Below are 18,220 nucleotides of genomic sequence, written 5' to 3' on the forward strand. Positions count from 1 at the left end.
GCTAGGGCACAAGTCTCCCAACTTCCCCAGAGTCCAAAAGATCCCTAAAACAGTAAAAATCTGTGTTTTTATGGTTGCTGGTGCGGGTCGCGCGCCCAGGCGCGGAAAAACGCGCTCCAACGCATTTGGGCAGTAGAAGATGCTAGAAAAAGCGCTTGACTTGCGCTTGGGCGCGTATCGGCACTGGCGAATGCTGGGAAAAAGTGCTTGGCTTGCGCTTGGGCGCGCTCCAGCGCTCAGCATCTGCTGTTCGGCGTATATTGCATTTTTCTCCTCTTTCGAGTCTGCATTTGGTTCCGGTGTCTTCATGAAAGTTGTAGCTATGGATCGTAGCCTTCATTTGCACTTGGTTTGACTCCAATTGAACATCTACAACTCCAGATATGGCTGAAATACTCTACATATGACATGTTGATTTCTCACCAAAATTCAGCACTGCACTAAAACAAAACGCAATGTAAAATTACGACAAATTCCTACTTAATCAACGAAATAAAAACAGAAAACATTTTATCAACTCAAAGAACAAAAATCAACAAAATATATCAAATAAATCCTTAATTTAACTAATGATTGAGGATAAATAAGAATAAAATAATGGGAAAATATGCATATGATGAAGAGTCATCAAACGCCCATTTTGATCCAATTATCCTTTGACTCTTAGGAATGTCAACCAAAATCCAGGTTTGATTCTTTTCTAATTATTGCATCTCTTCATTCATAGTTGTCATCCAAGCTTCTTTGTCTTCACTATTAATGACTTACATTTAGTTGCTTGGTTCATCTCTTTGAAGGTCTTCAGCAACACTTAAAACATAACAAATTAAACATGTTTCACCATATCTGGTTGGAGCATTGATAACCCTTCTTTCTCTATCCCTTACCAAGTTGTAATCGGCTAAATCTGTTTCTGTTGCAGCATTATCATCAAGTGATATATCAGTTGTGTCTTCATGATTAATCTCTTCATCTTCAGGTGGCTCCACCTCAATCTGAACACTCTTACCATTGCTATTTGAAGCACTGTTAAATGGAGAACATTCTGCAATGGTCTTCATTTCTGCAGCACTAAAACGGAGAATGTTCTGCGTTTCTGCAATGTTCTTCGTTTCTGCAACACTAAAACGGAGAATGTTCTTTGTTAATCATAGGCATTCTTGTTTCATCAAACACTACATCTCTTTATATGATATACTTAGACACACCTTGGTCAATTCCCCACAACTTGTTACCTTTTATTCCTTTAGGATATCCAATGAAAACACATTTGATTGCTCTAGGATCCAATTTATCTTTTCTTGACACATGTGGAAAGTACAACCTAAGTCTAATACCCAGTATTTTTCACCTTCAGAATTTGAAATCATCAATGCCTCTTCAGATTCATACTCAGCATCAATAAGTGTAGTATTTCCCGAATCTTGAGGTTTCTTGATTCATTTCTTTCAGGGAAAACTTTCCTGAAATGTCCCTTCTTGCGACAATAGAAGCATATATAATTTCCTTCAGATTTTGATTTTGAATTGGACCTTTGCTTATTTCCATTTGATCCTTTCTTGTCAGTTCTTCCTCTGGTCACATTTAGACTTTCAGCATGATTATCATTCTTGATCTCAAGTCTTTTATAGCTTTCCTTTTTCTGGATGGAGGCATGCACTTCTTTAAGAGTAATTGTTTATTCTCTTCTAAACATAATAGCATCCTTGAAAAGTTCATATGAACTTGGCAGGGCTCTAATCAAGATCAAAGTTTCGTCTTCATCATCTAGCTTGACTTCTAAATTCTCTAAATCATCAAGGATCTTGTTAAAATTAGCAAGTTAGATTGTGACAGATTTCTCTTCATCCATTTTAAAAGAGAACAGTTGTTGTTTCAAGAAAAGCCTATTCAAAATTGATTTAGTCATGTAGAAAGATTCAAGTTTAAGCCATAAGGCTGCTGTTGTTGGTTCCTTTGCAACTTCCTTCAAAGCTTTGTCTCCAAGACAAGATTTCTTTGCTTTTTCAATCAATTCTTCCTTTTCTCGTGCAATCATTGTCGTTGGAAGAGCTGATTCACCTTTTAATGTGTTCACCAAGCATTGTTGTACCAGAACAACATACATTTTTATTTTCCATAGACCAAATTCATTTGATCAATTGAATTTTTCAATGTCAAATTTTGTGGTTTCAACCATTGTTGCTCCCTTCCCACAGACGACGCCAATTGTTAAAATAATATTAGGATCTGAAACAAGAATTAACCAACAAAACATAAAACAAACAATTGCAGAGAAAAAACAAAAACAGAGAACGTTCTTGGTTTTCTGCTGAAAACAGATAATGTTCTAAAATCCAGAAAACGAAGATTGATTATCGTTCTCCGTTTTCTGCAGTTTTGAAAAACAATTTTTTCATCAAATTAAACGAAAATTAAAGAAAGATATAAGAAGAATAACACCAAAAATTACGTGTTTAGTCTCAATTGATGAGACATGCGTCACAAACAAGCAAGTAAGATTAATCCACTATTAATTATTGAACTTTACAAGATTAAGGTCTTCTCAAGATTGATCTCCTAATATCTATCATTGTTTATGAACCAGCAACTATACTAGCCTTTCCACTCAATCTTTCTTTTCCTCCCTTGATCTTTCTTCTTTGATTTCCTATGGATCACGAATTACTTATGTCTCTCTCTAACTCAAAGTTTTCCAGCTATGACATTTTACAACATACTTCCACTTGCATTTACAATTATAGTATTTAAAGACACATTGTTTAACTAACTATAACTACATTTGTCATAACTAATTCAATTATAATAATAACTAATCCAAGTTTGTTACTGATTTGAGACACGCTTCCATAGTCATTAAACATTAAACTATTTATACAACTATCATAAATATTATATTATTTTTTAGTTATTATTGTTTTATCCGTAGACAAAATAAAATCGTACCTAATTTGATTGAAAAATCTGAAGTTACACATGGTGAATAACTTATTTGCCACGAGCTTTTTTTTTAATAAAAAAATAATAACAAAATGAAAGTTTTAGGTATATGGTGAATAACTTATTCGGAACTAGCTTTTTAAAAAATAGTAACAAAATGAAAGCTTCAATCAATTTATATAATATTTTACAAAATAATAAAAAAAAGTAATAAAATTAAAATAATAAAATTATAAATGAAAAAAAAACTATAAATTTAAACTATAATTAAACTCAAACGATGATTAAAATAATATTTCAAAAAAACTATAAATTCATGTGAAAAATTTATTAACCAAACACAATTAATTTGATAAAATAAACTTTTAAATTAATTCAATAAACTATAAAGTAGCATTGTTACGAAATAGACATTTAGTGTCAGACATCATAAGTTGTCCTCTAAGAGAAACTGCAACATCCTAAAATCAAATATTAAAAACAATTAAAATTTCCAATTTTAAAATAATCAAAATTATTATTATTATTATTATAATAATAATAATATTATTATTATTATTATTATTATTATTATTATTATTATTATTATTATTATTATTATTATTATTATTATTATTATTATTATTATTATTATTATTATTATTATTATTATACTTGTTGTCATGTGTTTATAATTTTGTTATAAGGACAAAATCATAGTAATAGTAAGAGTGTTAGTATTAATGATTGACTGAAAAATAAATAAATAATTATATAAGATATCTATATAAATCATCATGGATTGTAAATGTAGAGTTGACTGTGCAAGATGTATAAGTCACATATGTTAAAACAAATAATCCACTTGGATGGCAGTGAGTATAGGTGATTTGTTGCATAATTGATGACGTTATTAGGAACAATTGAATTTTTAATCAACACACCAAAGCAATCCGTTAAAATATGGAACAAAATGCACAATATACGTGGAACCGCCATCGGACTATGAGCGATTTTAGGATTCATAGTTAAGTTATACTGTACATGTATAAATATAAATTGATACTCGGAAGAAGAAAAAAAAGTATTATGAATAACACAAAATTAAAAATTAAAATAGAATATAGAAGTACCTTGTGGTTGTAGACCGACGATAGCGATTAATAGCGGATAATAGATAGTGAATATTTTTATCAAAGAAGGCTTCAAGGTGAGTAATCACACCCTTTAAATTTTCATGGTACATCTATTTTGGAAATTTAGAATGGAAAAAGAGTTAGATATTTTGATTTGTATTTTCTAATAAAAATATATTTTTGTCAAGAACCAAACTCTATTAAAATTGAGATTTTATGAATTGTAAATAATAGATTATAAATTGATTTATTTATTATTGTTTGTTATATCACCGTTTTTATGATTGTTTGAATATATACTCTTTAAAAAGATTATTTTATTATATTTCTTGAATAATTGTTGTTATTATATATGAAATGAAATATTATATTATAAATATGATTTTATGGATATGATTGTTACAAACGTAAATAATTGTGATTGTGTGTGTTTGAGATATATATATATACATATATATATATATATATATATATATATATATATATATATATATATATTCTTTAAAAGATTGTTTTATTATATCTTTTTGAATGATTGTTGTTATTATATATTCAAACAAAATATTGTATTATAAAATAAGATTTTACGAATATAGTTGTTAAAAATATGAATGATTTTGATTGTGTTTGTTGGAGATGAGTCTTAAACTTCACAAAGAGATGAGGTTTAAACTCCACATGAATGGGTCTTGTACCCCATATATAGATGAGTCTTAAATTTCACAAAGAGATGAGGTTTAAACTCCACATGGATGAGTATTAAACTTCACAAAGAGGTAAGGTTTAAACTCCACATGGATGAGTATTAAATTTCACAAAAAGATGAGGTTTAAACTCCACATATGGATGAGTATTAAACTTTACAAAAATGATGTTTAAACTCCACAAAGATGGGTCTTGTACCCCACATATAGATGAGTATTAAATTTCATAAAGAGATGTTAAACCTCACAAAGAGATGAAGTTTAAACTCCACATGAATGAGTATTAAACTTCACAAAGAGATGAGGTTTAAACTCCACATGGATGAATATTAAACTTCACAAAGAGATGAGGTTTAAACTCCACATGGATGAATATTAGACTCCACAAAGAGATGAAGTTTAAACTCCACACGGATGAGTCTTGTATCCCACATATAGATGAGTATTAAACTTCACAAAGAGATGAAGTTTAAACTCCACACAGATGAGTCTTGTACCCCACACTAGATGAACTGGTGGTCCACATGATTTGATAATATTCACTTCGCATAAGTAGTATATCTCCATCATTGAATTAATTGATTAATTTCTGCGGAATAAATGTGTATATTGGGATTTTTTTTATTATGATAGATGTGGATTATCGTTAATTTGATTGATGAGTTTTTATTAATTATTAAAAGTAGTTGTTTATTATAGAGAAATCTTAGCTATATCATGAATAGTTCTAAAGAATATTTTTGGATGAAGGCGGGTGTCATGATTGACTTTTTCCGGTTACTGCTCCGGTTGAGAACAATACTTGTTTTAAAATTGTGTGTATTATTCACTGAGATTTAGTATCTCATTAAAGTGTTGTTTTCAGATACTGAGACCGTTGGGGACATCGAGAGTTGAGAAGTCCTACATCCCTCGAGCAGCGTGATTTCCTTTGATTAGGTTAGTAGATGAAGAATAAGTAGACATAGTGTCTACATCGTACTTTATTTCAGGATTAGATACTATTTGCCCAATTTTTAATATTTTAATTATTAAAGATTTTTCAGTTGTAAGGATTTATTTTGATATTTCATAACATTAACACTTTCGAACAATTCATTATTTATTACAATACGTTATTCTCTTATATAATTTTGAAATTTTTTCATTATTACCTCGGTTTTTATACCCATGTAACTAGGTGTTACAGAAACCAAATTGAAAGTGAAATTCCCTTAAAAAAAAAAAGTTCAAAGGGAAATTACAATCAAACACAACATAAAATACTAACACAATTAAACTTCAAAGTCAAGCTGAAAAATTTAGCATAACTTATTGTTATACGGAACCAACTAGGTTGTTTAAGACAAAATATAAATCCTTTTAAACATCTATATCATCATTTAACCTGAAGAAAGAAAAAAAGTCATCTATAGTTAATAAATGCCTATTATGTCAGCCATTATTTTGTATTTTACTTGGTCAAAAGTTTGAAATATTACATTGATTAGTACTTAATTACTTCCTTCGTTCATCTCATAATAAGTACTATATTTGTGCAAATAATTTATCTTAAAATATTATCACTTTTGTGGCCTTATTTAATTTTTTATTTTATTTATTTCTTAAAATTATTTGCTTACAAGGAAGTATGTGACTTTTAAAATGAACTTAGTAGTTTTTCATTTTATATTTTTGTATAGTTAAAATATATTAACTAATATTAAGAATAATTTAGTAAAATCAATGTTATCTCTTTCATTTATTTATTTAATTTTTATTTTTTTGATTTATAGATAATGGTTAAATACAATAGTTATTTTTAGATTGATGAAATAATAAATTTATTCTTGTAAAAAAAATTTATTTTACTTTCTGAATAAAAATTATTATAAATTTTAAGTAATATTAATTTTTTCGGTAAAATTATTGTATATTTTTATACATAAATATTAATATTATTTGATAAAACTTAATCATTGCGATAATAGAAATAATTTTGTGGCCCACCAAAAACGTATATGAAGAAAAAAAAAAGTAAAACACTAGCTATCACAAACAAATTGGCACGAAAAAATAACAATTTAAATCAGAGATGGATCCAAAATTTTGAATTAGTCAGGGAAAAGTTATACACTATAAATCTTTAAATAAAAAATACATTAGTATGTATAGGTGATAAAATAATAATATACTAAACAAAGAAAAGGAGATTTCGAAAAATTCAAGTATAAGTCATTTTATAATGAATGTTTAATTGTAGTTTTGATATATTTATTTTTATTAATTTATAAATTGATTTTTTTTAAGTTGATATTTTTTATTTTTCAATTAGATTTTGAACTAAAAAATAACGATTTCATATATTTTAAATGATATAGTATATAATTTTATAATATAAAATTATCTAGAAATATTCGTTATTCATATGTCATTAATTAAATAAAAAAAATAAAAAAAATTAAAATTAAAAGTTAAATTTTTAGAATATTTTATTAAAAATTCATGAATATTAATCATAAATTATCGTATAATATGACACATTATTACTTCACTGTTAAAAACTCAAAATAAAAAAGCATAACAATCAAATTTTAAAATAAATTTTAAAAAATTAGTAAAAATAATGATTATTACCACAGTTAAAATTATATTTAAATTATCAAAGTAATCTCAACCTCGATAAATTATGAGTATTTTCAAATATTTGAGATTGTTTAAAGAATAGAAACATACATATAAATGCGTTCAATAATGTTCGATGATGTTATCCCATGATCCCAAAACATACTCAACGTGCCTTACGTTATATGGACATTAAAAGAAATGTTAAGGTAAAATTATTCGTAAAATCCCTTAAATTAATGAGAAGATAAAGTATGCACTAGGGATATAAATTAATTTTATATTGATCAATTCTTTATTTCATAATTTGTAATTATCATCTTAAATAATTACAAAATTAAATTTTTTTATAATATGAAACTGTTTACATCAACATTTGATTAAACTCTAAATTAATTTCACCTATCTTAACTTTTTCTCATTCGATTTAATTTTTAAAGTTTTAACGAAGTCACGGTCAGCGCAAGTGTACTTACATCGGCCAGGCTCCCAAGTAGTTAAAAAAACAATTATTAGAAGTCATCAGCAATAACGTAAATAACTTTCTTTTTTTATGTAATAAAAAACTGGACCAAACATTAAATCAGTGTAGTCAATGGATTTAGGCTTAAAAATTTGACAATAGTCGAATCGGGATCTGATTGATAATAGTTAAAATTTTCATTTTAATTTTTAATATGAAGTTTAAAATAACAATAAACAAAAAACATCATTATATTCATAACTTTACCCAACTACAAATTAATTTCTATTATTTCTTTAATATTTCAGTAGAGAAAAAGGAAAAATTGTAATTAAACTGAACGATAAGAAATTATTAAAAAATAAGTTCAATTGCAATTTTAGTATTTTTATTTTTATTAATTTATAAAATTAATCCTCTTTATTTTAAAAATTAACGGTCTTTTCTTCATTCAGATTTTTTAACTAAAAAATTGTAGAACCATCTAACTGCATTAATAATATTTATATATTAATTAAATTATAAAAATAAATATTTCATAAGTTAATACTAAAGTTTTTAAACAATCTTTTTGCAATTTTATGGGTATTAATAATTTAACGCCGCATCATATATTATATTTTTTTAAATGTGTTACATTATTATTTTTTAGTTAAAAAATATAAACGAAAGATCAAAACTGTTAGATTTTAAAATAGATGAATTAATTTTATAAATTAATACAAATAAGAGACCAAAATTAAAATTTAACCTAAAAATAAGGAAGTCAAGTGAAGAAAAATCTATTATATTTTATTTAAATATATATTTTTATAATTTTTAACGGTGATTATTATTTTTTTTTCTTTACAAAATGATAAAATTAAAAGAAATAATAATAATATCCTAAGTTTTATCATTTAATAATTAAAAAACAAAACATGGAGTAACGTGGTAGTATATTGAAAGGTGAAAACTAGTCTTCCTTTTTGCTTTTTTCATTTTAAAACCTAAGTTGCTTAACACGCTGATGTGCTACTTTTGAATATAAAAAAAAAAAATATAAAAAAAAATAAAATGCTGCTAAATATGCTAGCAAGTCGCACATCGAAATTCTAGAAGTGCAAACTATATTGTTATAAATTAGACTGAGGTATTACATTTGTTTTATTATTCAACTCATTTAAGTGATCTAACTTAAAATAAATTCATTTAAATTTAATTGTATTTGGTTTGGATAACAAATCTGACATTTTGAATCCACATATTCATAAATTCAACTCATTTACCTGATAATCTATGATAGATCTATGAATTTAACTAAACCCAACTCATTTTTAATTAGATTAATTTTATTTAAGTTTAATATAAAAATCTCGAATTGAAAGTTCAACCCAACTTACGTAAATTTTGATCAGATAACAAATTTGGACTATATAAAACAGAGATACAAATTTCAAAAATATATTTTTTTCTCCTCTAATAAAAGGTCGCATCTTGAAGATGCAACCATCTATTGTCATTTATTTTTATTTTTTATAACAAATGATTAATTATTAATTTAATAAATAAAAAATAATTAAAAAAACTGAATTATATTAATAAAAAATGCATTTAATGAAGAAAAAAAAATACATCAAAATTTATGCGATTAAGTAGATGTGTCAAAACAAACAATGAGCTATATTATTTAAACAACTTCCTTCTAAATGATTTTATTAATATAATTTTGTTTTTTAATTATTTTTTATTTATTAAATTAACAATTATTCATTAGTTGTAAAAAAATAAAATAAAATAAATTGCTGTAGATAGTCGGATATAGATAGTCGGATATCTCTTGGAGTCGTAAGGTGGAGATGCTATATCTGAAAGTAAAAAAAAAAAATTATTTTGATTATAAATTTTAATATTAGATATAATAGAAGACTTTCTAAATAAAAAGAGATATAAAAGCAAAAGATTTGTTCTTAGACTTTAAAAAAATTTATTAAAAGTTAAGAGAATACAAGAATATCCGGTCCATCCTTTTATAAGCGGCTCTGATTTTGACAGATTTACTGGATTTTGACAAATTTTCTGGTTTATCATTCAAAACTATTTACTTTATGTTATTCAAGTAAATAATCCCTATCTAGAGCCGAACAAAACCAAAAATAATAAAATAAAATAAATTTAAAATGTTAGATAATATGTTATAATTTAATTTTTGTATGCAATAAAAAATAATTGCATGTTCCAAATTATTATTATCTTTATTAATTTTCTAATTATAATTTTTTTCTTTTCATAAGAACATCAATTTAAGAGTATTTTGGTGATCATAATGTTTATTAAAAAATGAGTTAGAATAAGTTTTCATTTTGATTCATCAAATATATTTTTGTTCTTATATTTAAGTTTTGAAAAGAGTATACGTTATGATAATAAAACAAATAATTTTTAATTTTTTAATTTTTTGGATTAACAAATTGTGTATTAAATCACCAAGCATAATATAGGGAGACATTGTGTCTATATAAAGGACTAAAGTATTGATGGAAATGAAGTACACAAAACAAGTGAAATAATCATAGAAAATCTAGCAAAAATGAGTTCCAAAAATTCTAAAGAAAATAATCTTCCTATTGTTGAGGTAGAAAAAGTTGATGATGCTTATCTCTCTGCCTTGTTATTATGTTTTAGTCGTGTATTGCCTGCAGTACTAAATGCTGCTGTTGATCTCAATTTATTCAATATTATAGCTAAGTTACAAAGTTCAAGTCATCATTCTACTTTTTCTGCTTTTGAAATTGCTTCTCAACTTCCAAATCAATACGATGAATTGGTTGAAAGACTTGAACGCATGTTATATGTGTTGACAAGTTATTCTCTTTTCAATTGTTCCATTCGTATTAATGGAGAAGGTAAGAGTGAAAGAGTTTATGCTCTTTCTCCAATTGGTCAATACTTTGCATTTGATCAAGATGGAGGGAAAATGATTCTCTGACTTAGAGGCGGGAAAGGCACCCTACCTTTCACTCATTTTGTGCCATTGGATTAATCAGATGCTTCAGAAAGAGCCACGTGGCCTTATTATTTTTAAACTAAAAGCATCAGCCTTTTCCACTCTTTCTTCCTCAAGTTCACTTAGAACCCTTCATTTCCATGGCATCTTCATTCCCCCACACCTCTGTCCACTGACCACCGCCGCTGACCGCCACCTCGCGCCGCTATTGTCTCGTGGCCTAAACAAAAGTTCAAGAAGAAGAAAAACGCAAGCTCTAAACACTTTGCTTCCATGGCATCGATCCAATTTGGCTTCGCAACGTCCAATCCGTGTCGAAAAATTCAGAAATCCGTATGTGGCTTTTCAGATCCAGATACCAATTTCACATCTAAATCAACACCTATTGATTTGGTTTCGGTGAGCACATAAAATTTGGGGGATTTCACTATCTCCTTTACAGAACAATTTTCTAGGTATGGTCAATTTTTCAATTATTCAATTTCAGCTTAGTGTTTTTATGGAATTCCATTGAAGAATGACAAATTGTAATAATTTAAAAGTTCCCAAATTTGAATTTTAGGGTTTGTGGTTCTCAAATTTTGATTTATGATGAATCCTCAATTTTTATATGAATAGTTATTGTTATATGTTAGTTATTGTTATAGTGTATGTTATTTTTCACCCTTTGTTTACTTTTTTCTGTTTGGATTTATAAAAAAAGTTCATTTTTTTTGCAGCTTCCTCTATTTCTTCTTAAGACTGCACAAGGCCATCCTATAGTAAGTAACCAACATATGTTTCTCTATTTTACCTTTTTGTATTGTTCTTATTAATAATACTAAAAATATAACATGAGAATGGCAATGAGGTGGTTGGTTGTTTCCATATGTTCTCCTCGATTATGTTGTATTTGTAAGTGCTTTGAATGCACTAAAACGTCTTGAATGTCTATCATCCTCTAGTTTTATATTATTTACTAGTTACTTTAGCTGAATTATGTTTGATATTTGATGGTCTTGCTAGAGACTAGGTGTGACTTATTCCACATGGAATAAGACAAACATCAGAAAGCAAATTTCAAGTCCATAAGCAATTAGTAAGCAAATTGGAAGTCATAATCCTCATTTTTGGCCGGCTTTTAAAAGGATTGCTGGTGTAAATAATGTTAAATTTCTAATATGCTGAACAAACTTCCATTTTTATTTTGCAGATCCTGGTGCAAGTGCTGATCTAGCTGTGGTGTTGATGCAAGAAGGATTAGCCCATATCCTCCTTATTGGTAAAAGGTATTAGTAACTTTCATTAAATAGTTTTCATTTCATATATATATATATATATATATTAAGAAGATATTTAGACTACTTGGTCAGCATTCAATAGAGTAGTAGGATTGTTGGTGTCAGGTGTGTTTGATTTCTAGTTGACTTTCGACATGTAATTCTGCCATTGCAATTAAATAATTCATCATATTACGACTGGTATGACAGTATGATAGCTATAATTCATCAATTAAATAAAGGGGTCGATCCTAATGCAAGCACTTTCAATTCAATTTTTGGATGCATAGCTGAGTTGCATGATGTGAATGGTGCACATCAGATGTATGCTAAAATGAAGGAACTTAAGTGCAGGCCTAATACATTGACATATAATATACTGATGAGAATGTTTGTTGAGTCAAAATCTACTGATATGGTTCTGAAGTTGAAAAAGAAAAACATTTCTGCTATACTCTTCACATACAAATATATTGATATCATATCATATACTTTAATAACATTTAAGGAACTGATTGAAACAATATTTCTTCTGTTTTTTTTTTTTTAAATTTTATTTTAACAATTCTTTTGTTCTTGAAGGGTTCTTGGAAAGACCAGGTTATACACAACTGCAGATTGATCATGAGGACCATGCTGCCGAGTTTCTGAATTTATACACAATTGCAGATTCTGCCCACAAAAGGCTCCATCCAAAGAGTTGATAACACAAGCAATAAGACATCAACACTGCTCAAAAGAATTTGATACTTAGAATTCAAGATTGATTATAGGAATTTTGTAAAGTAGAGATAGGATATATTTGATACTGAATTCAACACCGCTTGTTCTATTGTAAAATATTTTTAAATATAATGAATTGAGTATCTTTGTTTCACTACATTTTTCTTGTCAAATTAATTAAATGATTCATATAAAGCAAAATAGATTTGCACAAAAACACAATAATGCAACAATGATATTTTATGAATATTAAAGCAAAATTATGCAGGATACACAATATAAAGCAAAATAGATATGGAACATATGTGGTACATCTTCTAATTCTTTACGCAACATATCACTATGAACTAAATGGTTACAACTCTAGTAACATCATTAATATATCAAAAGTATTACTCCTAACCAGTCACTCTCAATCAGTATAATGTTGGAACGTTTGTCTCATCAAGGGGTGCCTACATAATAATAAAAACTAATTAACATTATGATAGATTTAAAAGAAAGTATTCTCCATTTTAAAACACAAATAAAATTACCATCAACAATGTTGTGAAACTGAACTGATCCTTTTGTGTTTGTGGGGGCTCATAAGTTGGAGGTGCTGAACAAGATACTTCGTCGAGCATGTGACTTTCTCCAAGTTTATCCTAAAATTATTTTTTAAATTAAAACCAAGCATAATGCATGTAAAATTAAAAAATTGATCCATATATTAACTTATATACCTGAGCTTTTTTCCTTCTAGACGGAGCTTTTTTCTTTTCAATAAAACTCTTAGGACGCTTATGCATGTGTCTCTTTAAGTTAGGTCGTTTCTTGAATCCCGTTGGTTGCATAACATTATTACTCACAAATGTCGGGTTCTCATTAATTTCATTGTCTATGACTTGTAAGCGACATTCCTTTATTTTCTTACACATGACATCTACATAGTTATCAACAATCTTAAGGTGTTCTTCACAAGGCGATGCCTCGGCCGCCACTCTAATAAATTTAGAGACAACTTGTCTAAACTTCCGTGTTCGAGATAACTTTGGATCTCCTTCAACCTCTTTTCCCCTAAAATCGTGCACAATGCCACAACGAGCTTCTCTTGTCCACCTTCTTAAAATATACTTCTCAGGAATGACCTTCACATCATTTGCTTCAAACACTTTCAATGCATGTGAACAAAGTATGCCAAATGTCTCAAACTTTCGACAACTACAAGTAATAGAGGTTGAAGCACGATCGAATGACACTCTCCAAAATCCTTCATGGTTAACCATAGTTATGACATATTCACATAAAGAGTGAGACTCATTTCTCTCTAATATCGATAAAGCTAGGAATAACTTAAACTCGTTTTGAAACAACTCAAATACAACGTGCGTGTACACTTTTCCCATTTGTATCAATATTGGTGACAACTCGTATCTTAACCTTGCAAGCTTATGTGAGGACTCATACTCATAACTCAACTCGTTGCTTCTCTTCTCCTCAACAACTCGTTCAAAGTGCTTGAAAAATTGTATAATATCCACATTGGATTTCATACCAGATTTGAAGTGAGCATTCAAGCTTTCACTGAGTTGGGTACTCCGCATGCCAAGAGTGAATGCTTCCTTCATGTAACAAGCATCCCATTTTTTTTAATAGCATAAACTGATTTGATCCAATTATTTTCATGAACATCATATTGGTTGATCAAGTTTGTCCAAGCAGTCTCAAAATTTGCTTCAACGTCAATATCATACATGCATTTCTTGAAATCTCTTAAAAGATAACTTCCTCCCTTCATCAAGTTCCCAAGGTGTTTAATTCTATTTTGCAACAAGTGCCATGTGCATAAACCATGGTGAGTTTCAGGCATGAATTCAGCCAGTGCCCTGGCCATTGCTTGATCTTGATCAGTGAAAACAGTTTTTGGTTTTTTATGGTTGTGTGCTTGTAAGAATGTATCAAACAACCACTTAAATGACTCAATTGTCTCATCATACAATAGTGCTGCACCGAAAATGATCGAACTCCTATAGTGGTTGAAACCGGAAAACAAAGCAAGCGGTCTATTAGCATGATTGGTACAATATGTAGTGTCCAATGACACAACATCACCAAAATACCCGTAATCCAACACCATATTTGCATCACACCAAAACACATTTGTGATTTGTTCTTTTATATCCATTTGGTATGCATGAAAAGAATACGAATTTTCCAACAATTGTCGTCGAAAATATTGTGAAAGATAACCAACATCTCCGTACATCATACTTCTTTGTCTTCTTGCACTGAGGTAATTTTTCACATCCAACCGTGTAAATCCAAGATTTGCTCTGTTTCCTGCATGTGTGCTCATAAGTTGAAATGTTGACTTTTGCCTTAATCCAGAATCATCAGCCAAATCAAACTCATATGTTTGGTCTTCAGTTATCTTCCTATGTGATGCAAGCATGTGTGTTGTCTCTTGAAGTTGTAGAGGATTGTTATTCTAGTCTCGGCTCTATGGATGTTAACAAAAACATCTCTCTTGTCTATCTTTCGTACCCCTTCCTTGGAACAAACAAACCTACAAGATGATATAGTGTCGTCTTTATTCTTGTTCGCATAACGTTTTCTAACTCCAAAACCAGCATGGACACTGTATGTAAGCCAAAATTGATAAGCCACATCTATATTATCAAATTTCATACCAACCCGTGGCTTCCAATCAACATTTGAAGATGACATATTTGATCAAACTTTTCAAATGAAGTAACCTAAAAATTTAATAAAATAATTAAATGAAAGAAAAAGTATGGAATAATGAATGAACCATGTATTGCTCTGTTTTGCAGGTATCACAACTTCAAAGTAAAAAAAAACAAGTATAACAACTTAAAATAGCTCTACAAAAATAATTTGGCATAACTAATAACATTCTACTCTATTATTTTAACACAATCAATACAACCAAGATAAACATAGCTTCCAACTCTTTTATACAGGAATTAGAAAGCAAAAAAAATCATATTGGTGGAAAAAAAAAATTTAGTGGAGTTCTTTTATTACCCGAATATGACAATGCAGAAAGTAGATTGATAACAGATTGTAGTGCAGGAGACAATAGCGACGCGCGGCGGTGGTCAGCGGCGGTGGTCAGTGGACAGAGGTGTGGGGGAATGAAGATGCCATGTAAATGAAGGGTTCTAAGTGAACTTGAGGAAGAAAGAGTGGAAAAGGCTGATGCTTTTAGTTTAAAAATAATAAGGCCACGTGGCTCTTTCTGAAGCATCTGATTAATCCAATGACACAAAATGGGTGAAAGGTATGGTGTCTTTCCCGCCTCTAAGTCAGAGAATCCTTTTCCCAAAATGGAGGCTCTTTAGGTCCACTCTCAACATTAGTACATAGAGGATGTGACAGTGTTTGGTAAGTAGTAATTCACTAAAATAAAAATTGTTTTGAAAATGTTATTTATTGTCCCTAAAAGTTTGTTTTAATCCATCATTTCTATCACCAGGATATCAAATAACATTTCTATCACCATGAAAATACAATATTTTTTAAATATGGAACTAAATTCAATTTTTTGAAATTTTTTTGAAAAGAAAATTATGCTTAACCTAAAATTGTATAATTGGTTTTAGTTATATGAAATAGTTATAATTTTATTTTTATACTTGATGCTTTTGTTTTAGTTCTTATTAGGATAAATTATTGTATGGTTCAGTTCTCAATGACTAACATCAGTACAGTTGACAATTCTCACATTTAGAATTATCTGATTGACTAAAAAATATCTCAATGATAACAAAAAAATTGTCTGTAACCAAACCTCTAAATACATTTTTTTTTCTAATAAAAACACTATCTACATTCCCTTTTTGGCAATAGAAATTTCAAATCTAAATAGTATTCTAAATATTAGGGGGAATGTAACAAAAATATACAAATATAATTATAGGACTAAAACCAAATCAAGAAGGATAAAGAGTAGATTTTTCTATTGTCAAATTGATATATCTTTATGGTTAAAAAGATATTAATTTTAACATTCATTATAATATGATTTTGTGTTCTAACAAGGGTGATGTAAAGGATGCAATTTTGGATTCTGATGTCAAAAATCTTTTCCAAAGTCTTAATGGGACACCGTTTAATTTTATCAATATACGAGGACAAATAAAGAACTGAATAATATTACTAACAAAGCAATGGCTCATACTGGACCATTAGATATTAAAAGGGTCCTCAAATCATATAAGGGATTTGAGGGAGTCTCAAAATTGGTTGATGTTGGTGGTGGCGTAGGAGGGACCTTAAAACTCATCATCTTTCAATATCCTTCAATGAAAGGAATTAACTTTGATTTACCACAAGTAGTTCAAGATTTACCACATCATCCAGGTAAAATAGATATAAGTCTCTCCCTCTCTTTAGAGAGAATTTATGTTTATGTTTTTCCTATCTAAATTTTATTCCTTATTTAAGTTTTCTTAATGAAATGTTTTTATTTTTTAATATTAATTTTAATTATAAAATTTTCAGGATGTTTTCAATTTGTTTAATATTTAAAATATTTGTATAAAATAAAAATTTTAAAATAGAAAATATATTGAAAAACAAAATGGAACTTTGTATATGAAAGTGAAAATGAAATTAAAACTTTAAAAAATTTCACAAAGTAAATATATCATTATTTCCAAAAAAAACAATGGAATGTTTGTTTGTAGCCAAAAATAATAATCACAAAATACTTTTTTAATTTTTTTGGTAGGGATAATGCATGTTGGAGGAGATATGTTTGAAAGTGTTCCAACTGGTGATGCCATTTTACTAAAGGTTAGTCTAGATGATAAATAAATTATATACTGTTTGATGAAAAATAAATTATATATTTTAAACAATTTGGAAAATCCAATAATGTATTTTTTGCTTCTATTTTCAGCTTGTATGTCACAATTGGTCAGATGAAGAATGTGTGAAGTTTTTACGAAATTGCCACAAAGCTTTACCAAAACATGGGAAGGTGATTGTTTTGGACTATGTAATTCCAGAAGTCCCTAATTCAAGTAAAATATCTAAGCATACTTGTGTTGTTGACAACCTCATGTTTTTAGTAACAACTGGAAAAGAAAGAAGTGAGGAAGAATTCAAGAGTTTATGTAAGAGATCTGGATTTTCCAAATTTCATGTTGCTTGCAATGATGATGTATCAGCAATAATTGGGGTGATGGAATTTTATAAATAGAAGTTACTTAGTAGTAACTTGGAATCTTGATATATTGTCAGCCGTTTTATAAAATGGAAAAGTAATAATATGCTTAACAAAGAATAAGAACAACTATGTTGCAATCTTTGAAAGACGTATGTTTCAATGTGATCCTACCACATTGTTTGCACGAGCTTGACACGTGGAGCTGGCAACGCATAGCAAATTTAGTTAACATTATTTGCTTAACAAG

General features: G+C 28.4%; 1 protein-coding gene and 1 long non-coding RNA gene across 2 annotated transcripts in view; both read left to right on the plus strand.

Moving 5' to 3' along the window:
- LOC101514867 (isoliquiritigenin 2'-O-methyltransferase-like) overlaps positions 1 to 18,129 on the plus strand; it is a 60,631-nt gene extending 42,502 nt beyond the window's left edge. The window contains exons 2-3 of the mRNA XM_073366807.1: positions 17,533 to 17,597; positions 17,704 to 18,129. Coding sequence (XP_073222908.1) covers positions 17,533 to 17,597; positions 17,704 to 18,006 — 368 coding nt within the window. The 3' untranslated portion in view covers positions 18,007 to 18,129. The remainder of the gene's footprint in view (positions 1 to 17,532; positions 17,598 to 17,703) is intronic.
- LOC113783992 (uncharacterized) lies at positions 10,293 to 12,943 on the plus strand. Its single transcript, XR_003470043.2, has 4 exons — positions 10,293 to 11,267; positions 11,532 to 11,573; positions 12,018 to 12,080; positions 12,654 to 12,943. It is a non-coding gene; the product is annotated as an uncharacterized lncRNA (long non-coding RNA).
- Positions 18,130 to 18,220: the final 91 nt, after the last annotated feature.

This window comes from Cicer arietinum, chromosome 4 (assembly GCF_000331145.2).
Source record: "Cicer arietinum cultivar CDC Frontier isolate Library 1 chromosome 4, Cicar.CDCFrontier_v2.0, whole genome shotgun sequence".
Lineage (NCBI taxonomy): Eukaryota > Viridiplantae > Streptophyta > Magnoliopsida > Fabales > Fabaceae > Cicer > Cicer arietinum.